The sequence below is a fragment of the Notechis scutatus genome, chromosome 4, assembly GCF_049901735.1.
Source record: "Notechis scutatus isolate UNSWTSFEM ecotype Mainland chromosome 4, rNotScu1.2, whole genome shotgun sequence".
NCBI classification, from domain to species: domain Eukaryota; kingdom Metazoa; phylum Chordata; class Lepidosauria; order Squamata; family Elapidae; genus Notechis; species Notechis scutatus.
The window spans coordinates 132,406,434-132,434,288 of NC_142012.1; the positions used below are offsets into that span (position 1 = coordinate 132,406,434).

The 27,855-nt window shown below is 35.3% G+C and overlaps 2 protein-coding genes across 4 annotated transcripts in view; both read left to right on the forward strand.

Moving 5' to 3' along the window:
• ST6GAL1 (ST6 beta-galactoside alpha-2,6-sialyltransferase 1) overlaps nt 1-15,715 on the forward strand; it is a 47,809-nt gene extending 32,094 nt beyond the window's left edge. For all 3 annotated transcript variants that reach the window (XM_087964981.1, XM_087964980.1, XM_087964979.1), the window contains exons 4-6: nt 9,738-9,839; nt 11,428-11,602; nt 12,033-15,715. In XM_087964981.1, coding sequence (XP_087821107.1) covers nt 9,738-9,839; nt 11,428-11,602; nt 12,033-12,274 — 519 coding nt within the window. In that variant the 3' untranslated portion in view covers nt 12,275-15,715. The remainder of the gene's footprint in view (nt 1-9,737; nt 9,840-11,427; nt 11,603-12,032) is intronic.
• Nucleotides 15,716-26,647: 10,932 nt separating this feature from the next.
• Nucleotides 26,648-27,628, forward strand: GPR35 (G protein-coupled receptor 35). The gene has a single exon (XM_026667880.2). It carries the CDS (start codon nt 26,648-26,650, stop codon nt 27,575-27,577), a length of 930 nt encoding a protein of 309 aa, XP_026523665.1. The 3' UTR covers nt 27,578-27,628.
• The last annotated feature ends 227 nt before the right edge of the window (nt 27,629-27,855 follow it).

Consider the following 27,855-nt stretch of genomic DNA (forward strand, 5'->3'; position numbering starts at 1 on the left):
CAAGTAACAAGAGAGGTGGGAGGAGTTGGTTTTCACATGGGCTAGATCTGCAAGCTCTCTTGACCAGGCCACCTTCCAGGTTTTTTGCCTGCGGAGCCACAAAGAAGATAAATGCCAGATGAGGGAGGGTTGTTGGGTCCAAAAGCTAGTACCATTTCTGCATCCAGTCCAACATTGGTCCCTTCCCACTATGGCTGGCTGGGGGATTGAGCAGCCAAGAAGTAGCTCTTTTCCCAGCCTAAGCCTTCTGGTTACTCTAAGGATAACCCTGTGAATTGGACACTTTCTGTTCCTTCTGCTAAATGAATCTCTAGGCTGCTATATTGTGCTGTGTGACCAAAAGGGCGAAATGGGTGGAGATAGGCTGATGGGAGGAGTTGGGATGGAGTCAGTTAATGCAGAGAAGAGTAGCATGAAGTTTTTGCCTAATAACTCTGTAGTCCTTGTTTAACAATCATAACGAGGACTGCTATTGTAAAGCTGCACAATCCCATGACGTTTTGCTTAGTGATGGAAATGCCAGTCTCAGGATCATAAAGTCTACCTATATTAGTTTAATTAAATGTTAATTTAATGTTATTAAGTTAAATGTAGCTTCTGTCCAGATCATATCTATTTCTGTCTTAGGTCCGCCAGCTATTTTACAGCTGACATTCAAGGACCATAGTCCAAAAATAGATGTGCAGTTTGTGCTAAATTAATAGATTGTCGAGATATGTCTCCCAATTTCCAGAACGTTTTTTTTATTTCTTTATATTATTAGCAGAGGTGCTTTTGAATATTTTCATAGTTCCTTTTGGTTTTGCGAGTTATTTTACCTTTTTTTTATTTTATTGAAGGAAGAGATTGCAGTAATTTATTCTCTGTTACAAATCTTTACATGCTCTGCCTCCACAGCTGGATGACCATGCCTCCTTTTTAAAAAATGTCCCATTAGAGAGTTCCTTTCTCTGGTTTTTTTTTGGGGGGGGGGGTGTTAATTGAAGCATGGGAAACCAGAAGGACTGCAGAACCCTGGAAATTGGATTCTGAACAAAAAGGGGAAAGCGGCATGGACACCTGTCACCAGTGCAAAGACTGCCAAGCCTCATGAGAATTTCACTGAAATGTTCTCTTTTCCGTTTTTGGAAAAAAAAATACATTGAAAGCAAGTTTTTCAACTTGAGCGAAAGAACAACCAAAATAAATGTAGGTGTAATTAAAGGCAATGCACTATTTTGAGCTTTGCAATCCTTTTAGAGGGAAACTTTTAGATACTTAAAAGTTATTAAACACATTCTGTAATTTAAAAAAACAAAAACAAATTCAGCTTCTTATTTATATTGCAGGAATCCAAATCATAAAGCAGCCAAGAGATGCAGCTTTGATTCCAAATATAGCTTTGACTCAAAATAAACTTATTACCAAAAAGTGCTATATGGTTTGGATTTTGAGGAAATTACACAGTAAACTTTGCAGAAATTCCTGCATCTGATTGGGCGGAGGGAGAGTGTTAAGCCTCCGCAATTACAGTTCTGACATGCAAGTGCAGGGAAAAAATATCTTTAGTGCCTATAAATTAATGTCAATGGTGGGGAAAAAACTTCACTGGGATCGTACAATCACCCCTGAAAATTATTCTACCTTTCTCTAGTAAAAAGAAAAAAGAAAAGAAAAACAGGACTAATAATGATGCTAATACTCTACCTAAAAGTTGTAAGTGGTAATAACCCCTAAGATGGATTTCAGGAAATTCAGTATAATTCTGCACGTTTACTTAGAATTAAGCAAGTCAGCGGTAAAATAACTAAATCTGGAGTTGACCTAGAATAGTAGCCGGGTCTGAGTTAACTACTGGAAAAAAATGAAGTTTTCTGCAAAAATACTAAAGATATGTTATGAAAATCATAAGTACTTGCACACTATCTTGAATCCAACTTGTAAAATTGCTTGGTAGAATTTGTAGTCTACCATCCTGGAGAGTGCAAATTGGGGAAGGCTACTTTAATTAAATAACAAGTGCACTCCTCTTTCATGATATATTAAAATTGTTATAAAGTGTTGAAAGAATGAAAGCAAATATAATGAATGATGGATTGAGTCTGGATTCTATTTCAAATTCCAAGGCTGCGTGTTTTTAATGGGGTCCGTTTTTTATGATTCACTCAGTCTTCAACAAAGTTAAAACTTAAAAATTTAATTTAGTCAAAAAAAGAATTCATGTTCTCTGCAGTTCATAACAATCTACTTCTTATATAGTTACACATTACATTTGGAACCATCATTCCAGTTTGCATATTTTAGGAGTAGCCTTCTTCAGTGTGATAGCCTCAACCTGCATTGCAATTCTAAAGACTTCTAGCCAGTTTCAGAAAGTTGTTGTCTAACATGTTTGGAAGGCACCAGGTCGGAGAGGAACACTCAAGAGATTCCATATTCTTAGCAGCTGACTCCATCAAAAAACATGGAATGCATGAATTACTCTGCATAGGATGAATGCAGTGCGGTGATGGAAATGGAGCCACTGAAAATCATTTCTTCTGTAGAAATACTTACAAGTTTACCTGAGCACAAGGAGAGAATTTATACATTTAGGTAGTGAGCCCAAAAATTATGTTGCTAAATGAGAAATTTGTTAAGTGGGTTTTGCCCCATTTTACAAGTTTACTTGCCATCTTTGTTAAGTGAATCACTGCAGTTGTTAAATTAGTAACACGATTGTTAAGGGAATTTGGTTTCCCCATTTCCTATTTCCTTGTCAGAAGGTTGCAAAAAGTGATCACATGGCTCCAAGACATTGCAACCGTCATAAATGTGAGTCAGTTGTCAAGCATCTGAATTTTGATCACATGACCATGGGGATGCTTCAATGGTCATAAGTGTGAAAATGGTCATAAGTTACTTTTTTCAGAACCGTAACTTTGAATAGCCACTAAGGGAACTGGTTTTTTTTCAATTAAGATTTTTTTTATTTTTGTTTTTAACACATCTCTTCACATGAGCAACATGATTCCAGATTGCAACATTTATACATAGTCATAATTATATTTCCTTCTATTTTATTTAATATCACCTCAAATCATCCACTGATCTTTAAATGAATTTCCATTCCATATTTCAATTCATTAATTCAATCTCTATATCATTTAATTTCCACATATATTTTGAATTCTTTATCCCCTATTATTTCCATTTTCAGCTTACCACCTATTTTATTTTACTTTATACTTCGTTACCATCTTAAACTTTCTCTAAATCAATATATAATAAACAATCAAAAAGTAGTAAAAATTAAACAAAACTAATGTTTAGGATCCACATGGTATATCCCCCCAATCTACCTTATATCTTATATTTATTCCAAAAGTGTGCCTATAACCATTCCATATTTCCCTTTTTTCCTCTTCTATATTTCCCAATACAATCCCTAATCATATATTTTCTATATTTCCACTTAGTCCAAATTTACCTATGGAGTTTAATAAATTTCCATTCCCCTGCTTTTAACCATCAAAAATACTCTCATTATAAATACTTTCTATTCCCATATAGTCCCTTCTAATTTATCATGCTTTCTGTTTCCTCATATCCTTTATATAATCAGTTACATTTTCTATTTCATGTATATACCAGAAAGAAAAAGAAAAACAGAAAATTAAGTTCCCCTTTTGTTTCCATAACCCAAGATTCACATTGTAACTTTTCCCCACTTTGTCATATTCTCTGTTTTTCTAATTTCATTTGAATAATCAGTTCCATATTTTAGATTTTTATATATATATATATATATATATAGATAGATAGATAGATAGATATATAGATAGATATAGATATATAGATATAGATATAGATATAGATATAGATATAGATATAGATATAGATATATATATAGAGAGAGAGAGAGATATAGATATATATAGATATATAGATATATAGATATATATAGATAGATATATATAGATAGATACACACACACATATATATATATATATAGGGTCTTCAGCTTTGTTCGGGTATTTTCCCACGTCATAGTAGTGGTGCTTTTAAAGTTGTAGCAACGTTTCAGCAGAATCTCATCTGCCATCATCAGGCTTCTGTATTGTGTCCGTCTGTGAGTCAGACTTTTACAGTGGTTTCAGATTTAAATTTGGGGCAGCCTATTGCTGTGCCAGAATGGTTTTTTCTTCATCCTGCTTGGTTGGGAGTCTTGGTCTGTGTTTATTGGTCTCGGAGTTTGCTGTGTTCTGCTTGATTGGTGTCTCTAATATCTTCTGTCTGTTTTTTGGCTCTTTTTGTATCTTGATTGGCTGGCAGCATTGTGTTACTTTATTGGAGGCCTTTAGTGCAGCTTGGCTTCAGGTAAATGGACGGCTATCATTAGTTAGGAAGCTGGGTTTCATCTGGGTGCCTGGTTGGGATGTGTTTGAGCTGGAGGTATCAGCGGGGATCTGTTTGTGCCCAGGTGTTTGCCTGGCTTGTGGTGTGGAGATTTTTTTGTTTGTGAGTGCAGGCTTCCAAATGATTGACAGCCTGGTGGAATCATCTCTTCTATTCATGCTTTCTGCGAATATATATATATATATATATATATATATATATATATATATATATATATATATATATATATATTTGTTTGTTTGTTTTCTTAAGTTTTCGGGTACTTACATGTATGGCCTTCAGCTTTGTTCGGGTATTTTCCCACGTCATAGTAGTGGTGCTTTTAAAGTTGTAGCAATGTTTCAGCAGAATCTCATCTGCCATCATCAGGCTTTTGTATTGTGATGAACACAATACATATACATATATATTTGTGGATCTTTGGTTATTTGGGTTTTCTCCCGCGTAAAATTGGAAGTATCTCGGCGATGTTTCGATGAAGTCTCATTCATCTTCTTCAGGCTTGTGTCTTCGGCTTTGTGCTTCTCGGAGTAATGTGAGCTTGCAGCTGCTTCTTCCTTTTAACTGCTAGTGGGGGTGTGACTTGATTGGGTGGGGGCTTGACTGTGTTCTGATTGGGTGGGGGGTTGGCTGTGTTCTGATTGGCTGGGGGTGTGTTCTGTTCAGGTGGGGGCTTTCAGGTGCCAAAACGTTGCTACAACTTTAAAAGAACAACTACAATGACGTGGGAAAATACCCGAACAAAGCCGAATGCTATATATATATATATATATATGTGTGTGTGTGTGTGTGTGTGTGTATATGTATATGTATATGTATATGTATATACGTATATATGTATAGAGAGAGGGGGGGTTTGGAAAGGATTCATAACAATAAAGCTCGTATATGATTGTATATATATTATTATATAAACAGGGTACTTCCCAGCAAATTTTAAATTTCAAATCTCCCCAATCTATATTTCTAGTAAAAAGAAAAAAATACCAATATACATTCCCATGTATTCCCATTTATCTTGGAGATAAAGGTTAAAGAATGTATATTCCACATATACATTCTTTAACCTTTATCTCCAAGATATACTATCTTTAACCTTTATCTCCAAATCTCTCAGCCTTATTATTTCTTTTAATTTTAGCTAGCTTTCCCTTTTCTAGGTTTTCACGGTCTTCCCTCTTTTTCCCTTCTGATATTATTTTTATTTCCCTCTGCCTATCAGCCATCTTTCCCCCCGCCCTTCTCTGTTGTCTTTTTTGGGATTTCTTCTTGTATGATTCCTTTTTCTTCTACTTAGTCTTGGGAGCATTTTCTCTTTTGGTGCTTCTATCATCATTTTCTCAATTTTAGATCCTTTTATGTCTTTTGGCAATGGCCCTTTTTCTCCATATTCATCTGGGCTGCTTTCCTTCTCCTTTAACTCCTCCTCTCTAGGTTTCCTTTGTTCTTCTGCGAACTGCACCGCCATTACTTTGTCTAGAAATATCTCTAATAGTCTCATTCTTTCTTTTAACATTCCTCTCACAGTTTGCAGTTCCAACTTAAATTCTTTATTTATTTCTTCCATTTTTTATGGAAGAGATAACTCTTTTATAGAAGAGTTATTCTTTATTTTATTAAAAATCAAAGTTTTCTATTGTGGTCTTTGCCAAAAGTCTCCATTTTTCTCAACTTCCCTTTCTTCTGTTACCTTGTCGCAATCAACACCAAACAGTCCCAAGATATTATGTTTGTTTATACTTGCTGCAATCCCCCCCTTTTTTTAGGTTTTCGGGGTTCTTGTTATGCTATAGTCTTTTATTTCACTTCTTTTCTCTTTCACACATTTATACGACCAGTGATTTTCCATAAAAACATGAAAGAGGAAATATCTTTTAACCATTAGATGACGCTCTATATCCAATCCACTTTTCAAAGTTTCTTTTTTTATTCTTGTTTCCATTATAGTAACCTTAAATTTTATCCATTCCGAGCAAGTCCAGCATTTTATCCAATGCCTAATTAGTGCTAAATTATGTATATTATTCCAAATTTAGTCTCTGCTTTCATATAGTTCTTTCTTTTCCAATTTTTATTTACCTTGTATTTTCCTCTTATTTCACATTTGCCGCTATCACGTTTCCAAACAAGGTCTTTTTCTTTCTGCTTTTCGGGGTTGTCAAAAAACGTTCAAGTTCTTTTATTTGGTTACACACCACTCACCATTTCACCGCTCAACACACACTTAAGTCCCGGCAGCTTCCCGTTTTCAGGGCAGCCATTAAAACTGCCGCTTCTCCCTGTCTTCCAGGGGAGTAATACCAAGCCAGGGAGGGGAGATGCAGCTCCTCTCGATCCAGCTGATGGTCTCCCCCTCTTCACCTGAGGTGGGTCAGATGAACCCAGTCCTGAAGGGACCCCTCCAATAGGGTAAGCACGGATCAAAACCATGCATAATCACGGTCTCTGCTCGACGGAAGCACCACCGGAAGTCAAGTGAACTGTTGTAAGTTGAGGACTACCTGTATTTTAGAAGTAGTAGAAGTAAAATTAATGCTGAAGTGAAAATTAGTTGATACACTAAATTTGGCTGGCCAATGGGAATATTGCATTATTGGTTAATTGGTGTAATTATACCATACTAATAATGGAAACAATTAATTGGAAATTTAAAAATAAATGAGAGACCAAGCAGAGCAGAAATCTCAAGTTGTAGTTCTGATGCATTGTGCTCAGCTAAAAATAACCCAAAATATGCAATGACAGGATATTAATGAGGTAGATGAGTTAACAGATAATGACTTTGTTAAGACAAGTTCATTATAAATATCCTTATTGTAGTTTGCAAAGCTCAGAGAAGTAAACAAACAGATTCCTTGTTTAATGATGGCCTGCTGCCTCAGCTGAACATCTGAGGTGCTATGGCAATTGATACTCTTCTGAAAAACCCATCAGTTTATGAGTAACTTCAGAGTTACTTTATGAGTACATCATTAAAAATGCAACTCCTCTATGAACCAAAAATAAAGTTATAGCATACTATTTTAACAGAAATAACTCTGCTATCTTCATATAGACATTCTCAGTCAGACAGCATTCTTTGCTTTTTTTATTTTTTTTTTTTTTTTGTAAAAAGGAGAATAAAAACTAACAAAAACTAATATAAGGAAAAAGAAAGAATAAAAAATAGAAGGGAAACAAGTTGAAGCCAAAGTGCAAAAAAGGATGAATGAAAGGTAATAGAAAGAAGTAACTTTCGAATTTCTTTACAGCAATTATGAGAACAAATACAAAAATTACCTCTTACTCTATGGTTGCAGAGAAAAAAACACCCTCTTTTTTCTATAATCCAGAGGCAACATTTTTTTGAAAATTATTGAATATTTACATTTGGAAGCAGTTGCAGTGATTTGGGAATTAAAGGCTTTGCTAGACCTTTATTACAAAATTATACAGTGGAAATTGTATGAAAAATTGAAAGAGGAAAGTCTGACTGATTTCTGCTGCCTATCAGAGTTGGGTCCTAGGCATTACCTGAATAAAAATTAATGCATGCACTCTCAAACTGATGATCACCTCTAAATGTTTTGTATCTTTCTTCATCCTGTACTTTATTTATGCTCCAGATACTGAATTTCTTGGGTTAGAATAGATTCAAAATGCAAACATTATTTATAGGGTCCACATTTGTTATTTCTCTGGCATCGTCACATTGGCTCACGGATGTCCTACTTGGGTTCTTTTCATTGTGAATGTCATCCATTTATTATAAGATATGATTGCAAGCCATAGTCAACCAGCTTTGCATGCAGTAGAATAGGTCTGCAAAAATTTATTGATTGATTTATTGGATTTATGTGTCACCCATCTCTGGAGGTGAGTCTGGATGGCTTACAAACATTAAAACCAAAAACATTAGAAAGATAAAACAGTGATAACAATAAGCAGAGTTATACTATTTATTATTAAAAGAGTAAAAGGGGGGCGGAGAAAGGACCACAAACACCAAGTTGGGAAGGTAGGTCTTCTCTCAATCTATCAACTGCCTCCAGAGTGATCCCTCCCTGTTGGAACCCCAGGCCTGCTGGTAAAACCAGGTGTTCAGGGCCCTTATGGAAGGTCAGGTGGGTCAGTGCAGATGTCATCTCAGGAGGGTATAATATTCCATAGGGTTAGGGTTGTTCAATGCTATCGCAAAATTTCAAATGATAAAATTTTTGCCAGAGGGGAGGTGCCTCTGTGTGTGTGTGTGTGTGTGTAAAGGTATTTGAGATATTTCTATTACTGTTTCAGCAAATAAAGTAGGGGGAATGTGTATGCATGCAAAGGTTCAAGATCATCCTGGTTGCTCTTTTCTGTACTTTTTCTGGACTCAGCTTTTTTTTTTTTGGTCACCTTGGTCACCTCACTAGACTCTAGAAAAAGTACAGAGAAGAACAACCAGGATGATTAGGGAACTGGAGACTAAAACGTATGAAGAACGGTTACAGGAAATGGCCATGGCTAGTCTAGTGAAGAGAAGGACCGGGGAGACATGATTGCAATCTTCCAATATTTGAGGGGTTGCCACAGAGACAAAGGGGTCAAGAGAACAATCAACCAATGGAACAGCTTGTCCTTGGAAGTTGTGGGAGAGCCATCACTTGAGACTTTCAAGAAGAGATTGGACTCCCATCTGTCAGAAATGGTGTAGGATTTCCTGCTTGGGCAGGGGGTTGGACTCGATGACCTACAAGGTCCCTTCCAACTCTGATTATCTGTTATCTTGGAGGTGTTGGAAATACATTTCAGATCTTTGCTTAAACATTCAAAATTAGAATTGGACTAAATCTGTACTATGTGTGTAGTAGAATTAAACACCTCATCACTCACAGAGGTGTTTAGTTCTTCATTTCCATATTAACTGTGCATTCATGTCCTTAAATACTTTTTGCTCACAGTATGTAATTTACTATGACTGAAACCTCACTGAGGCAAGAAAAGAAAATGTAAAACTCATGCAGTAGTAATTTGTTCCTGTTAATTATACTGTCACATAAATTAAGGGCTGGTGAGTCATACACACACACACACTCACACACACAAGATCTTCCATGCTACCTCAAGTCCTACACAGAGAAGTTGTGTAATGCATCTGGAAAGCATCAGGTTGGAGAAACTTAATTTAAAATAATGGTCCAAATAAAGCCATGTCATCTGACTCAAGTTAGCCTTCTACAATCTCAGATACATGCACTTCAACTTTCAGAATTCTAATGAACTCTGAACTCTGGGAATTGGATTGCATATACATGGAGGACATTCAGATTGGGAATGGATGCCCCAGGCTTTTCAAATAGGGAAGAAGGCAAAATGATCTCCATCTCTTTTATCATTCCTAGTTTGTTACTGTTGAAGAAAAGACATTTGTTTCAGATGTACAATTCAACTTTGGAATCATCATTATGTGGGATCCAGCACCATATCATGCCAGTATTTATGAGGTAAGTTTCATTGGTGTACAGTATACAGGATGTTAGTGGTGGGCCATGGGATAGGACCATATTTCATATGTGCTTCCTTTTAGTATTTCAGTGAGATGTTTTCTGGTCTCCAATTTAAATGAACTCCTTTTAAGGAGTTTTCTTTTAATATACCCTTACTATCAGCATCACACAAAATATTCCTGCTTGGGAGATTGGCAACAGCCACTTAACGTAGTTTATAGGTTTTCAAATAAAGCTGTTCTCAAAGGTCTGAGTATTGTATTGCTGGTGAGACAGACACGGAGTAGCAAAGCATAGTATAAACATTTTTTACTGCAGTGGTGGTATTCTACCAGTTCAGCCCGGTTCTGCCGAGCGGGTAGCACCGATGAGCAGTGGAGACTGAACCGGTTCCCCCGCCCATCCGCCCATACTAACATTTATTCCCTGCTTTTGAAGTGCAGCTGCTTTGCGCGGCACAGCAGATTGCTGCACGTCAGCTGCTGAAGCGACAGGAAGAGTGTAGGATTGCAGGAGGTGAGTTGCAAAGCCTCTGTGCCTGCGCAATGTGTGTGTTTGGTGCACATGCATGCACAAAGTGCGCCCACCAAGCCACGCCCACCAAACTAGTGATAAAAATTTTTTTGAAGCGCACCACTGCCTTCCTATGCTTCCCAAAAGCATTACTGTGTCACCTGGAAGTAAAGAACACAATATCTTTCATCTGAACTCTTTTCACTGTTAATTTGATTGTTTCACTTTAGGCTTTGTAAAGAAAAAAACTTTTTGAATTTAACATATCTATAACCACAAGAGAGAGCTCTTCTACAAGGAATCATTGCTTAAGACTTACCTATATATATATTTTTTGTTTATTCTTGAAATTTATCTGGGAAAAAGATCCAAGGACATTTAGACCAATAAAAGTACATTTAAATTCTATTACATTTTGTAATGATTTAATGATATGTTATTTTCTATTTTATGGTGTGTCATTGTTGTAGGGATAGCAGAAGGAGCTCCTGTAAACACACACATACACTTAAACACACATAATTACTTGAGATTACAGCAACAATTGTTATAAGATTTGCAATTAAGCACTTTCTTTATTCCTGCTTTTTATACTACATCATATAAATGTTTTATATATTGTTTAAGAAAGTTGTAAATGAATGTTACATTTAATATCTTTAATATCCTTTAACAGTATAATGTTCATTTTTAAATATGTTTAATGAAAAGACATTTTAAGGTCAAATCTGCCATTTACTTGCTAGAAATGAGTAAGAGGAGATAGGATAAAAGGATAAAAATTCTTCAAGAGTTGGAGAAATCCAACTGGAAATTGGTTCCTCTGTGTGTGTGTGTGTGTGTGTGTGTGTGTGTGTGTGTGTGTGTGTGTGTGTGTGTAAGATTGTACTTGTGATGAAGATTGGAAGCTACTTCTTTATATATATTTTCTTTTCTATGTACACTTTATTCTTTTTTTAACTTTCTTTTGTATTTTCTTTTCTTTCTGTTATTAAAACTTTCAATAAAAATATTTTTTCAAAGGGTCATATTTCCAAAGATATTTGTAACTCATTTTCATTTCTGGCTTTAGTGGGTTCAGAAACCGGACTTCCAATTCTTTGAAAGCTACAAGCATTATCGGGAGAGACATCCCAACCAGCCTTTTTATATCCTGAATCCCTACATACAATGGCAACTCTGGGACATCCTTCAGGAGAATTCACTGGAGGATATTCAGCCAAATCCACCCTCTTCTGGCATGCTTGGTAAAACTTTGGTTTCTCCTTTTGATTTGTATCCCTACTGTAGAGAAATAGAGTACAAAGATGATGCTATATACAATATACAGCTAGTCTTCAACTTATGACCACAATTGAGCCCAAAATTTCTGTTGCTAAGTGAGACATTTGTTACTTAGCAACAGAAAGTTTTGCCCTAATTTACTATTTCTTGCCACAGTTGTTAAGTGAATCACTGCAATTGTTAAGTTAGTAAGTTAGAAAAAGATTGATATGGAATCCTTCAAGTTTTCTATCATTAGAAGTTTCTGGGCAAAAGAAAGGGTTTTTTTTTTTCCTTTTCTTTGTGTTGTTTTGTATTACTATTGATATCTTTGCTGTTAAATGGTCTCTTTAACATACCGGCAACTAAAATTATCTCTCTTTTTCTCTTTTTCTCTCTTTTTCTCTTCTCTAGGCATTGTTCTTATGATGCACTTCTGTGATGAAGTGAATGTTTATGAGTTTCTCCCCTCTAAGAGGGAAACAGGTGTTTGCCACTATTACCAGGACACCTTTGATCAAGCGTGCACATTGGGTGCCTACCACCCACTGCTCTTTGAAAAAAATATGGTGAAGCACCTCAGTCAAGGCACAGATGAAGATATTTACAATTATGGAAAAGTGACTTTACCAGGCTTAAGGAAAGCACAATGTTAGGTGTGTGAATCCCATATTCTGGGCTTGGAAGCCTGTCTTGAATCACAAGGCACTTTAATGTTTAAAAGGAAGAGTGCATTTCTTCCGTTCAATTTGCCTTAATTCAGGATTGTAACATGTGCCATAGACATATTCAGCATTCTGCAGAATGCATTTCTAATGAGTACCAAGAATGTAATTTACCCATCAGTTATTACAGAAATACAATGAAAACTCTGATCATTTACTGGCCCAGGTCCTTCCTCAACCTCCTCACTGTCCAAGTCTGGCAAGCCAAAACGGGCCTCAATGACTCTCAGAGAGATAATGACCCACCTTCAAAGTGCTAATCACCAGATGACTGCAAAGAATATAAACCCTTCCATTCCCCAGCATTCAGTCAGAACTGAGGGTGCTTCTTGGAAAAGAAGTGAAACGTCTTCAAGAAAAAAGAAAGTTCAGTTGCCTGCTGAAAAAGCACCTTTGGGACAACCATGACCTGGATGACTGACAATCTCAATAAACACTGGAAATTAAAAATAATATATCATTGTTATGGGAATAAATCCCAGCACTGAACTCAAGCCTTTGCTAAGACATTTTGCAACCCAAAATGAAGGACGAGATTACTTTTCTTTCCATATTTTATCCAAAAGTTAATTCTCCAGCATTTATAAAGGTAGCAGAGTAGTGTAGCAGGCATGGGATATGCCACTTTCCAATATCTTATTGCTGCTAGTCCTCAGCATTTACTGCCCGAAGTGAGTGCCCCACTCTGTAGGACCAATTCTGGAGGAGCTGAACAAATGCTATTCCAAATTGGATGCTGCAGATACTACAAACAGTGCCAAATTCTGTTAAATGCCTGATATGCTGTGATACTTTCAATATCATTAAAATAAACCCAATATTAAGAATTGGAAAGTCATTTTTACAAATCTAGTTGGGTGCATCTTCCCTATGTGTCATTAACGTTGGAGTTATGTAAAATATGCTTTATTTTGTTTCCAGAATATGTTTTTCAGGAAAAGACTTTTTCTACAGATTCTACCATTTCTATATAGGCTAGATAATCTTGAAAATACATGTGTTTTTCATAGATGATGTTGAAAAAGACCAAAAGTCAATTAATGCTGTATGACCTTAGACAGGAATGTTGCTGTTTTTCACATATGAATATTCATATGCACACTCACTAGTTCATACACAATACACTTCCTCTGAGCACATGGACCAGACTGTTTCATTTTGGCTGATTTATCAAGAGAACTAAACTGCTAAGACAATAATGTGTTGTGACAGCTTGTTTAAGAGACTTTCCAAACTGAAATATTGGCAGGGGTACTGTTTTTGTCATGCTGTGGTTCCCCAATTCTCCACCCTCTTAGTTTCAGTGAGGAAAACACTGGCAGAGGCTATTATGAGTTCAATCTGACGAATTGAAAAGCAGTAGCTCTAAACCAGGGATGTCAAAGTGATGTCATCACATAACGTATTGGGACTTTTTTTCTTCTTCGCTAAACTGGGCATGGGCGTGGCCAGCACAGGACGTATCTGGCCCGTGGGACGGGAGTTTGACAGCCCTGCTCTAAACCAGGGGTCTCCAACCTTGGCAACTTTGTTCCAAACTATCCTCTCATCACTGTTTCAGGGCCTGCAACTGTGCAACTGAGGAGCACTTGGTATAATTACACCGGCAACATTTTTTGTAGCCATAATTAGTACCTCAGGATGATCAGACCTCCTTTTATCAAACAAAGAGGAGCACTTGCATCCATCCATCCTAGCAACCTAATGAATATTTCAACATCATTTTGTTACGTTTGTTTCACCTTGCCACTGTTTCAAATATAACTTTTTGTTTTTTGCCTTCCTGAGGCTTGCTTTGATACTTCGACTTTGTTCAGATATCTTCATATTGATAGATATGAAAAGGCCACTTTGGGTATTATTTCTGAAGTAATTTGCTACATTGACGTTAATACTGTTGTTTTAAAAGAAAAACAAATATATTAATATAATGTTGTCGGTGAACAATTAATACTTTTTCCAGGACAAAAGAGTATTCTAAAATATTGTGATTACACATCATCCTTGACTTACAACAGTTCAGTTAGAGACCATTCAAAGTTACAATGGCACTTTTTTTTCAGGTGATTTATGACCGTTTTTCACAGTTATGACCTTTGCAGCATCCCCATGATCCTGTGATCAGAATTCAGATGCTTGGCAACTGGTTCATGTTTATGACCATTGCTGTGTCCTAAGACCATGTGATCACCTTTTGCAACCTTCTGACAAGCAAAGTCAATGGGGAAGCCAGATTCACTTAACAACCTGTGTTACTAACTTATCAACTGCAGTGATTCACTTAACAACTGTGGCAAGGTAGGTCATAAAATGGAGCAAAACTCACTTAACAAATGTCTCACTTAACAACATAAATTTTGGGCTCCGTTGTGATCGTATGTGAAGGACTACCTGTACAGTGGTAACATTATGGTCATACCATAGAACTAGGCTAGCCAAACTTTTACGTGGTTATTGTGCTATCCTTATTCTAGCTACTTTTTGGTTTCATGTATTCCTTATGTACAGTATGTAACCAGAATGTAGCCCATATATGAAAGAGGGCCAACATCCATTTGAATAACTTTGTAGTTGATGAAATAATAAATTCCTCATAAGATTCCAATTCATTATCAGCTTTAAGTACAGTATGTAATTATACATAACAAAATTTAAGATTTTGAGGAATACAGATGCAATTTGTAGAAGGTAACATCAGTATTTTATCAGTATATATAAAACCAACTGGATAAACACCAGCTGTTTTACAATTAATCTATATACATTTATTTCAATGTCTTTAGTCAGATCACTGTCTAATTTTTCAAGTATCTTAATAATATGAAGGGGAAATATACAACTTCCTGAGGCACTGAAGAGGTATCTGTGGAGGTTGCACAAAATAGCCCAACTCAACTGAAATTTGGATAATTAGAGCAAACCGTAATTATGCATTCTTTCTATATGAAATGGTGCCATGTGAATTACTCCATCCAGCCACAGCATCTGAAACAAGTATATAATGTCCTCTTTAACCAAATTTACATACTTGAAAATATTGTTTTCCAAAAATCATTTGAAGGCAATGAAGTCATTCAATAATGTTATATTTTTAATAGTCTTGGATCAAAAGAACTACTCAAGATTCAAATTCCAGCCAATATTAAATACTTTTCATTTTTGCTCCAAAATATATCTTGTCTCAAGGGTGTTTCTTTGCTATTTTTATATGCCTGTAAAGAATTGTTCTATTAAGAAGTGTTTGCATTTTTTTTCAGTTTAAATCTGTAAAGCATCAATGTCTGATTTGTCAATAATGTTCTTTAAAATAATTTGAAATAACTCTGAAGGACCCAAAGATGTAAAATTTGTAATAAAAGTTTTGTAAAGTCATTGTTTCTATTCTTATTTGCTTCATGACATTTCATTAGCTGAAGTGAAATTAGAATTTGAAACTATGGATATGAAGTGATTCAATTGAAATACACTGGCAGGGCTGTCAAACTCGATTGCATTGCAGGCTGGATCATGACGATTGTGACATATCAGCACTTTTTTTGTCTTTGCAAAGCTGGAGTGGGTGTGGCCTGTCCGCCTGTTTGACACTCCTGAAATAGAGACTGAAACTGAAACTGAAGAAGAAATTACGTAGAGCCCTTCTCTTCTCTACTGGAAACAGCAAGCAAATGGTCTTCTGTTTCTCCAGCTAGCTACTTCAGGGTTGTTAAATGCCCTACAATAAAGTTTATTAGAAATGGAAGAATTACAGATAAAATTTGCTAAATAGAAAAATTTTGAACATGCAAATATACCAGGAAATCTATTACCTTATTATCTTAGACATAGGAAACACAAAAATGCCATAATTAAAAAGTCAAAACTGTTACATCCAAGATCAGAAATAGTAACAGAATTGGCAGTTTTTTTAAAAAAAAATAATTCTATTCCAACACTAATCTTGATGAAGCGGCTGTAGTTAAATATACTGAAAAGTCCGTTTGAAAAGCATGGTAATGGTGAACATAGGCAAATACCAAGTACATCTATAACTCTTCAAGAAATGAAAAAAGTACAGAGCCAGCTTTCTATATTGCAAAGATGCCTTGTCATTTCACAGGTCCTAAAAATGTAGCATCTTATCTCATTGGTAGCCTGTTGCCAAGGCATTTTGTGATTCAGGCTGTCATTTCTGGCTCCTCCTCCAAATGATAAATAAAAACTATAGATTTTACATGAACCCTGACCAATATCCACTGCATTTGCTTTTAATTGTTTACTAAACCCATCCCCCATGGGGTCATCATTTCAAATATATTTCCTTACCTAGATAGTGAAACAGAATAACCAAGGGCAGCCAAAAAATAATAATAATAATAATGGGATCAGGAGTGACTTCCAGTTTCTTGTACATTGAGTTTCCTTGTACAAATCTAATAGCATCAGAAATCTTCTTTGCTCCCTTTGCCCTTCCCTTGTCTTTCCAGCAGACAGATAAATGATTGCTTGGGGGGGTAGCAGCCTGTCTGGGAAGCTGTCACAGAACATTAAAAATGAAGGTTGTGTGATCGCAACAGGAGTCAGTAGCACTGAAAAAGTCACATCATTCCCAAATTTCATTCTCTTGGGAGTCACAAGTCCTGTATTTTCATTCTGTAAATTAACCCATTTGAATTAAAAAAAATGGTTGCCCTGTGATGCACCATTTCACCCAGCTAAAAGTCGTGACAACAAGAAATTTTTTTTTATTAATTTTTAAAAAACAATACATAAACAAACTAAACGTAGAATGTAATAACATAAAGCATCTTTTCTGAAAAAAAACAATAAAACATCTTATTTAAAGACAGAATAATTCCAAATTATCACATTTCCATACAAACACAATTTAATATATATATTTATCTTATCTATTCAACTTCATATCTTATCCCAAATTCTCTATTTCTCCCTTTCCTTCTACTATTCAATTATATTTCTTTTGCCTTAGATTATATATATTCTTTATATCCATCTGTCTTATTTACAATTTCATTATTCTCTTCCAATGTTCTTCTTACATTCTTCTAAAATTTGATTAATTCAGACATAGACGAACAAAACACAATACATAAATACATAAAACTTCTTTTTGGAAAGCAGCTTACCCCGGGTTACCTCTTTTTGTACAGACATAAATCAAATTCATGCTCACTTAATATACTATTTCATATCTTATTGAGCATTCTGTATTTTCTATATATTTTCTCTCCTCTATTCACTCTCTTAATTCTATTATGTTTATTTCGTCTCAATTTAAATAATAATTATACTTGTATCCTTTGTCCGTTCTCTTTCAATCATCTATTTATCTTTTCTTTCTAATACAATATTTCTCCTGTAATCACTGGTTGAAGCATGACAACTTTCTATCTTTCCCCTAAATTTAACACTTGAAATAATACATACTTTCCACACTGATTTTGCTTAGTACATTCTAAATAATACATTTTAGAATAATAAAACAAAAATAGAAAAGGAATTGAGTTTATAATATAATAAAAACAATATTCGATAAAATATTAAACTCTATTGTTAACTCTTAAACATTTTATACATTCACTTTAATGCGTTATTAACTCATATAATAGTTCAATTTTCTAACTCAATTTCAAATACTAATCTACAATACAATCTTATGTACTTCTAAGATTCCATTGAAGAAGACTGCTTGGAGTTTATAAGACTTAGAAATATGTGGCAATAAGGCTTCCAAAAAATCATTTTGAAATTGTAACTGAACTTTACCCCAGGAAGAGAAATTAAACAAAGAAGAAGAAGAAGAAGAAGAAAGTGTTAATGAGACAGTTTGTTCTGATTTGGACTGCTTTGTGACTTTGGGACTTTGGGACCTTTGGGCAACTATTTTTTGAAAGACTAAAAACATTTGGGTTGCTTTTAAAAAATAAAAATAAAGATAGAAAATGGCATTATCTGTGAAAGAACTACAAATGGAATATCAAAAGTTACAAGAAGAGGAGCAAGAAGGCAAGGGCTCTTCTGGATCTATTTTTCACTTTTTGGAAATGGCGATTTTTACTTACCAAGAAATACAACAACAAAAGGACTGGGATGAAGAAGAAGAAGCCATCTTTAATGGACAAAAAGTCATAGTTGAGGAAAAGAAAAAAGGGGGAGTGAAAATGGAGAATTTAGAACTTAAAAAAGCAACCAAGAAAGGGAAAAATAAGATGAAAAATCGATACAATGTCAGAAAGCAACAGAAAAGAGAAACACAACAGGGAGAGAAGATTAAGAGAGTGGAATTTGAGAGATGGGTTTTGTGACCTCACTGCAAAAGTATACAGTACATAGAAAATATGCAGAACAGTAGCCTAAACAAAAGATAGAAACCCCTCAAATGAATGTATTGGTTGTTCACATGAAGTCTGTTTGTCATCGTCTTACTTCAACAGCTTTTTATATCCAAATAATTGACAACTTTTCACATAGGCTCTTTCTGTTGCTCAGAAACTAGTATTTTGCAATAGATCTAAGGACTGATACACCAGATAGATTCAGTAGTCAGATAGATGTTCTTGTTAACAATTTTTAAATGTCACTTTGGAAACTGTAGGCAGTATGTCAGAGGGAGCTTTCTGAAACTTCCTCTTCCTGCATGTTTTGTATACTGATAAGCAAACATTCTCTAAAACTTTCAGCTGGCAATTTTCTACAGCATTTCCCCATGGCTAATAGATATAAATGAAATATTTGTACAAACACAGCATGTGCATTGCTTCGTAGACTTCCATTAATATGGCACATAGTATGATTTGGTGATTCAGTTCAATTACCTGCATGTGTAATATGGGGAAATGACATGATTAAATATAAGTATCATCTTAGATTAAAGGAGACTCAGGTGTTTATCTGTACTAAATATGTTTAGAATGGTTAAGTGAGTTTACAAAAATCAGAAGTAAGGGTCATGAAAGTGGGATTTAACAAATAAATAAGCAAGCAAGCTAGAGATCACTATCTGAAAATTATTTTAACAATGGTGTACTATAAGTATTTACTTAAAGTAGTCTGGTAAACCTCTATTTCATGGAAATTCATTGTCATATTGTCATTGTCAAGCTTCTGAAACATTGATTTGAATACTGAAAACCCTACATTAAGGACTACTTTGTGGTAATAAAGATTTTTAAAAACATGTTAATTTCTCCACCTTTATTATGGCAGTGCCGGGTCTTTTAACTCCCAATAAATCCTTTTTAAGTTTTGGAAGTTTGGCTCGAGACTCATGATTTACATGGGGGTAACTGCAGGAATCCTGACAGCCTTCAGGTAGTTTCCCAGTGACCTTATTTTGGATGACCCAGTTTCTCCTGGGTAAGGAGAGGTCAGAGGTTCTCTGAAGGCTCATTATGATAATTGTGCTCCTCATCTGATGGATAAAGTCACTCTGCTTTAGAAGTGGATTGAGGATAGGTAATTATTAAATATAAGTAATAGAAAGAATAAGAATGTAATTACGCATAAATTAATACCTGTAAATAATGCACAAATTATTGTCATACGATAAGCACTACAAATAGCTGTTATTGAGTGATATATTTCTTATGTTTTTAATGTAATAAAAATTCAATAAAGTCTATTTAAAAAAAAGAAGTGGAGTTGGACTCTAGCTGTTTAGACCCTTTGGAGATGACTGAGATACAGTCTAGCTCAGTTATCTGAATTTGATCTACTTTCACCTGAGGATCTTTGGGATGCTGGACCCAGCCATCTCTGTGTTAGATCTATGCCACTCTTGCCTGATTAGTTTCTCTTGGGAAGAGGCTGGGTTCAAGCGGTGGCAAATGCCTCCCCGCAGGAAGGGATAATTCCACCTGCCTTGAAGGAACCAGTGATTCAACCCCTACTCAATGCTGGATGCACCTGTACTGGATAAATTAACATACTTTTTTGGAGAAAATTGTTGTAGGTTTAAAGCTTCAAAGGGCCCTGAAGGAAGCAAATCATCTGGCCTGTTACAGTCTGGGTTCAGACCACAACGTAGCACTAAGACAGCATTGATTATGCTTGTGGATGTCAGATTTGGGACGAGAGAATTGAAACAATTCTGATCATTCTTCATCTCTTAGCTTTTAATATTATTATGGGATTCTTCTGGGCCATCTGAGAGGACAGTCTTTGCACAAATGCATCTTGTATCTATTTCTTGATCAGAAGGCACTGTTTACAGTCCCTTATGCCTTTGGTAGCTCCCTATTGGAATATTGCAATGTATTATATGGAAGATTATCTTTAAAAAGCATTTGGAAGTTTCAGCTAGTCCAGAATGCAGCAGCATTTGTGAACTTTACTACTTCTGTAGGTTAAAAAGGAAGCATTGCATGAAAGAGGAGATAAACTATCAAACTAACTGGTTGAAGATATTCAATAATCTCATGTTCCGGTGATCAAAGGTTGATAATTGTGCTTAACCTATTCATATCTAAAATGCATTATCTTGCCAGTACACAGAATTGGAAGAAAATATGTTTTCATATTAAATGCTACTAGACAACCTGTATCCCATTGGGTCATTGTTTCAGAGATATTTCCTTACCTAAGCAGAGAAACAGAATTATTGTGAATGAGCAAAAAAGCAGTGGAAAAGGGCGTCACTTTTGACGTCCTTCTGTCTTTCCCATTGAGTTTCCTTGTGAGAATCTGGCAGACAGCCACATAAAATTTCTTTACTTCTTGCCTTCCTATTCTTCCTCCCTCCCTCCCTTACTTCCCTCCCTCCTCCCTCTCTTTCTTCCTTCCACCCTTCTTTCTTTTCTTCACTCCCTGCCTTCCTCCCCATCTCTCACTTTCCTCCCTCCTATGTCCTAAGATACATAGTTGTTCCCAATTAAAGGTCATGGTGAGAGTTTTAGTAGTATACAGATGATTCATGCTATATATAAATAAATTATATTTGTTATCAATTATTATTGTTTTGTTTCAACAAGTTAAAAATAAAGTTTCCAAGTTGAACATGACTTCTGATGGCAACATAGTTGATGTTGTTTTCTTGGCTTCGTGTTGATGTGTTTTTTGTCCATCTTACAGCTTTGGTATAATTCCTAGTAGTCTCTAATCATAGTGTTAACCAGATGTCTCTTTGCTTAGCTTCTGAGTCTAAACAGGTGAAATTTTACCTCGTAAAAAGATTGAAAACATAGCAAACATGGGCAATTCACAATTACTGTACCATGCTGGCTCCAATTTAGTATGTTCCTCAGAATTTATAGAATACAAATTATATAAAAATTGAACATGAAATTATAAAGAGATAAATATTCTTCCATCAGTATTAATCAGAGTAAGGCAAAATTAGAAATGAAAGATGTATAAAGAGTTATACTATTTGCAGGAATCCATTATTAACTGAAAATTGATTAAAATGTTTAATTCAAAAGAGGTAATATTCCATGGTTAGGGCACTGGGAGAAGTTGGTCTGGAGACAGAAGAAAATTCCTTTTAGGGCCTCATTTAACAATACAAAGATTTGTTTCTGGGTGGATTCAGAGACACATTACCCAGAGTGACTTTAGGTATGGCAAAAATTAGTCACTTTCGTTGCGCTCTGCTGTGGTTATCATGCTGTTACCATGATCTTCAGCAAACTTCACCTGACGCTCTGTGTGGTTTCCTGACTTGCTTACATGCTGGATCCACTTTAAGCATATAGCAGATGAATCATAAAAATGGCTATACTTTTGTTTGGAGTGTAACATATATTGCTATCCTGTTTCCCTTCAGTATTTCTCTGTCTGCATGAAACATGCCAGGTCAGCTACCCAATCCAAAATCAAACTATGGGTAAGGGAAATCTTATTAAGCATTGATCTAGCATTTAATAACAGCAATTAGAGCTGGGGCCAGCCAATATCCAAGGGCCTGGCATCAGAAGTTAATTAGGAAGGGTGAAAAGTGAGGGTGATCTCAGCCATGGGTCCTTCCATCCTTGTGATTGGCCCTCCTGCAGACTTGCACCATTATTCCTTTGTCTATCATGAGCAAGATGGTATTGCCTGCCGATTGCTCACTTCTCTCCCCCTACTTTCACCCCAACCCCTACCCTTCCAAACCGTGGAATCCATCCAACTACCACAAGCAGACACATACACACACACACACACACACACACTTGTTGGCTTTTGGAGGTCAAAAAGAATAGACTCTTGAGCAGTGACAGGTTATTGACAGAACATTAAATAATATTTGGACTATCAGATGGCTCATCAGGAAGAATTGGAGGCACTTCAAAAAGAAACTGTTGATACTTCAAAGGTTTTAAGATGGGAAATTTCAGGGAGATAAAAGATTTGTTACATGACATAACGGGAAAGACTGAAAATATGCAACAAGGAACAATGAATCAAGATGATAAAATGGAGGAAACAAGGGAGATAACTGGAAGCTTAGAGGATGAGTTAGAACAGACTACGCAACAAATAGAACAAGGAGAAAAGAAGGAGGAGATAATAAAGTTGGGTGAAATAAAGTTGGGAGAATATATATTAGGAAGTAGAAAAATGGAACTGAATAAATCGGAAGATATTTTTGGAAAAAAGACAGAGGATTTGGCAGATTCATAGGTGGATTGGCAGCAAAAATAGTGGAGATGAAAATAATGGTTGGGTTGAATATGAAAGATGTAGATAAGGATCAAAGGGAGGAGCATGGGAGTCAAGTTAAAAAGAGAAGAAGTGAAACTTCCAAGAGAATGAGAGATGATGGATAGAAAGGATCATTTTTTAAAAACAAGATTGGCTGTACTAAGAATTAGAATAGATTAAGAAATTAAGAATGGGAGAATATTGTTATACATATTTTTGCATAACACATTTAAAGTGAATGGTAGAGGTTAAGATCAGATTTTGAAAAAGGGTGATATCAGGTATGCTCGAGAATAATGTTATTACTATTAGAAGGAAGTAGCAAATATTGAATAACTGAAGAATGAAGGACTAGGTGCTGACATAAATATGTATAATAACATTACAACTACATAAGTTTGATTAATGTAGTAATTTTCATCTGTATCACTATTATTTTTGTATTAAAATGAACGACACTCAGCACCACACTGTCCATGCAATAATATTGATATATATTTAAAAATAAAAAAACTTTATGGGGAAAAAATGAAGTCATTTTTGGGGAAACCCCAAAGATTATCAAGTTCAGCTTTTTTGAATTTCTGCAAACCTATCTTGATTTTGAATGTTGATATAGCCATTCTGACCTCAGTGTTAGTATATGAAACTGTTTCAACACAGGAATATGACAGAGCTGATTAATCTAACAGAAGAAAGAGTGATGGATAAAAAGCACGCTGAACAAAAGGATTCATCATCCTAAAGAGAGAGGGGGAGAAAAACCAAGGTGGAAACAAACAGAAGAATATAGTGGAATCCTTAAAATTCTGAAAAGTAAGTTCTTTTAGGTAAATATGTCTAGATACTTCCAGATAAGTCTTTCATTCTTATAATTGTCATGCTTCAGTCATAAAATCTTATAGTATAGCCTGACAACTATATTGTTCACTGTAAGTTTTCAATGCCTTCCCCATATTTTTCATTTTAAAAAATGGAAACATCTATCCACAAGCACCACACTGCAGCTGATCATTAATTAGTTTGAAAAATGTTCAGTTACGTGATTCTGCCTATCACTTTAGCAACTATAAGCAAATATTGCATTTACACAGCCTTATACTGCAGTTTTCAAAAATAATTATTTGCGGACTATACTGCAGGCAACAATTCAGTACTATATAAATAACTTTGGTTTTGTTTCAAACCAAATACGGATATGAACTCTGGAAAAAAAATGTAGATATGAACTCTGGAAAAAGATCCTTTGCAAGTCAGAGTTCAAGACTGTAAAATTTCTCTTTACTCTTGAAGCATTCTCATGGCAATGTCTAATATCTATTTACATTTATTTATTTTATTTTATTTATTTATTTTTGTCAATTGCTTACAAGATAATAGGTATAAGTAAAAACATAGTTATGAATACATGGATACATATAAGAAAAATAAAAAAATAAAAGAAACAATAGGACAGGGACGGTAGACACGTTGGTGCACTTATGCATGCTCTTATGCTTATGCAATTTACATAGCACAATCTATATGAATATATATACATATATATATACTGTGTTTCTCATATAATTAGGCCAGGTCTTATTTTTCTTTTTGAGCCCCGAAAAAATGGCTAGGCTGTCTTTTTGGGGGTGACTTAATTCCCCCCCCCCTTGCATCTTCGGGCGGGCAGCGACGGCTTGGATGTTGACCTCAGCGTTGGTGGGGCACTTCGTATCAGGGTCAACGCAGGCAGCACCATATCCGGGTGTGCAACAAAAGTACTTCCTAATGGCAAGCCCCCCCCCCCACCATTCCCACCATTCCGCATGTTTTAATATAGGCCTTAATTTGGGGGGGAGGGGCTTAATTTCATTTCATGCCTATAAAACATGCTGGGACTTCCTATTGGGGGAGGCCGTATTGTTGGAGAAACAGGATATATATATATATATATATAATATATATATATATATATATATATATATATATATATATATATATATATATGATTGGTGTCTCTATATATGATTGGCTATATATAGTGCAGCCGGGTAATGGACTATATATATGTTTATATATGGAGGTATATGCCCATGGAATTTTTTGTTTGTGAGTGCAGGCTTCCAAATGATTGACAGCCTGGTGGAATCATCTCTTATATATGCTTTCTGGTCTTTTTCAATCTATATGATGTATATATGTATATATGTATATATGCTTCAATATATATACAAAAGAGCCAAAAACAGACAGAAGATATTAGAGACACCAATCAAGCAGAACACAGCAAACTCCGAGACCAATAAACACAGACCAAGACTCCCAACCAATCAGGATATTCTGGCACAGCAATAGGCTGCCCCAAATTCAAATCTGAAACCACTGTAAAAGTCTGACTCACAGACGGACACAATACAGAAGCCTGATGATGGCAGATGAGATTCTGCTGAAACGTTGCTACAACTTTAAAAGAACAACTACAATGACGTGGGAAAATACCCGAACCAAGCGAACACCATATATATATATATATATATATATATATATATATATATATATATATATATATATATATATATATATATATACATTATTTTGATTAAAAATAATTTACAAGATGCTAAAAATAAATGTAAAAATATTCAAATTTATAATTAAAAATATTTTTAAAATAATTGTTGAAACTCTGCAATCTCAAGCACAATCTATACTTTATATTAGCAGCATGATTAAATGAAAATCTACATTGTTCAAGCTTATTTTCAGGGGTGGGATTTTACTGGTCGGACCAGTTCTATAGAACCGGTGGTTATGATTCTGCCCAGTTCGGAGAACCAGCAAATCACACCACTGACTGGCCCTGCCTCTCCCTGCCCACTCACTCCTTCCCTGGCATGTGCTCCATCCAACTTGCCTGTGTTAGCCTAATTTTTGGTAGTTGCTATTTTTCCTTTTTTTTCCCCCGACCATCAGCTGTTCCGACTATCAACTGTGCCAGGAGATTTACATTAGTTAGAAAGCAGGAAATCATTGGATTTCTTGCTTTCTAACTAATCTAAAAGCAGAGCTGAACCTTTCTTAGGACTGAAGCTTCTATTTCTCAGTGCAGACTCAGGTAGCAGATTGAAGAATGGTAGATCTGCAAGTGAATCTGTGATTCTGGGAGCAACTCAATCTGCCTGCCTGTTTTGCCTGGTTTTGGGTAAAAGTCGCTTTTTTAAAAATAAAAAATTCAATATTTACATTAATATATACAATATTTACATACAAGCCATGCCCACCCAGTCACGTGATCACCAGGCCACGCCCACAAATTAGCCCACACCCACAGAACCCGTTGTTAAGAAATTTGAATCCCATCCCTGCTTATTATAAAGACATCCAGAAAAGAGAGAGAGGGAGAGGGATAAGGAGGGGGAGTTGTTCAGGTGTACCCATAATTGTTTAAAAATATTTGGGTGCCAATTGGAGTAAACACTACGGTAGTTTGGTGGAGGCCTTAAGTAATTCCTTTCCTATTTTGTCAATTAGGGTAGGTCCCATCTGCTCTATGGGAATAACTGTACTTTGTACATAAGTATAAAATATAATGCTTAATATGAATTATTATAAATATATTAATTATAAATAATAAAAAATATTACAAACATAACCATTTTGAATATTTCTTTTACAGTATTGCTGTACCGTAATGATTCCCCAAAAATGAACTGCAGCAGCATTCATTCTGTTAAAAACATTCTTCTTGGTCAAGCAATCATTTATGCACTAATGTTCTTTTTTGGAGTTATCCTAAATGTGTTTGCCTTAAGGATATTCTGTTGCAAACTAATCAAATGGACTGAAACGAGAGTATATATGACCAATTTAGCCATAACAGACTGTCTATTTCTTTTCACTTTGCCTTTCAATATGGTTTATAACATGTTAAAAATACATGATATATATATACATAGATACCTGAACATATTGTGCCTGGTTTGGCAGGGTGTGTACTTTATCAACCGATACATGAGCATCTTCCTTATTACCATCATAGCACTTGATAGATACATCGCCATAAGGTATCCTCTCCAAGCAAAGAATATCAGGTCTCCTTTAAAGTCAGTGCTTGTCTGTGGACTTTTCTGGATCATAATTATAAGTATTGTACTTGTATCTATACATGTGGATAAAGATGAGTACAAAGGAATTTGCTTTCGAACAATTTACAGAATAGCATCAGTGCCTTCTTTTGCTGCAGTAATATGGGGGTTTGTTATACCTTTAATTATCTTGAGTTTCTGTTCTATTCAAATAATTAAAAAACTAAGAAGAAAGAAAAAGATTCATCTTCATGAAAAAAATCTCATTCAGAAATCAATCAACATTATTCTAGCAAATATGACCACATTCATCATCTGCTTTTCACCACTTCATGTTCTATATTTCATTAGTTTCATAGATTCCAAAAATGATAGTTGTTCTACATTTAAAGAAACTCTATTTCTAAATGTTGCTGCTATTCTTGCTAACGCTAATTGCTGCTTGGATGTATTTTGCTATTATTTTGTAAGCCAGGAATTTCAGGAGGCTTCTATAGTACTAAAGACACAGAGTCAAGCATCTAAAAATCAAGATACTGAAATTATTTAGGAAGGGCATGCCTCCATGAACAATTCTGATACCTTCAGACGCATCTGGAATCATCCTCCTCCTAAACATTTTGATTGGAATTCTCTTCATAGTCTTGATAAAGCCTTCTCCATTAAAGTATTCATGTGAAGACAACATGTTCCTATCTATATAGCAATATACATTATAATTTTCAGGAAATCAATTTGAAATACAGATTCCTTCCTTGAAATGTTGCTGTTTCATCCTCACATCTAATTAATATCCCTTATAGCAGTGATCCCCAACCTTTCTTATGC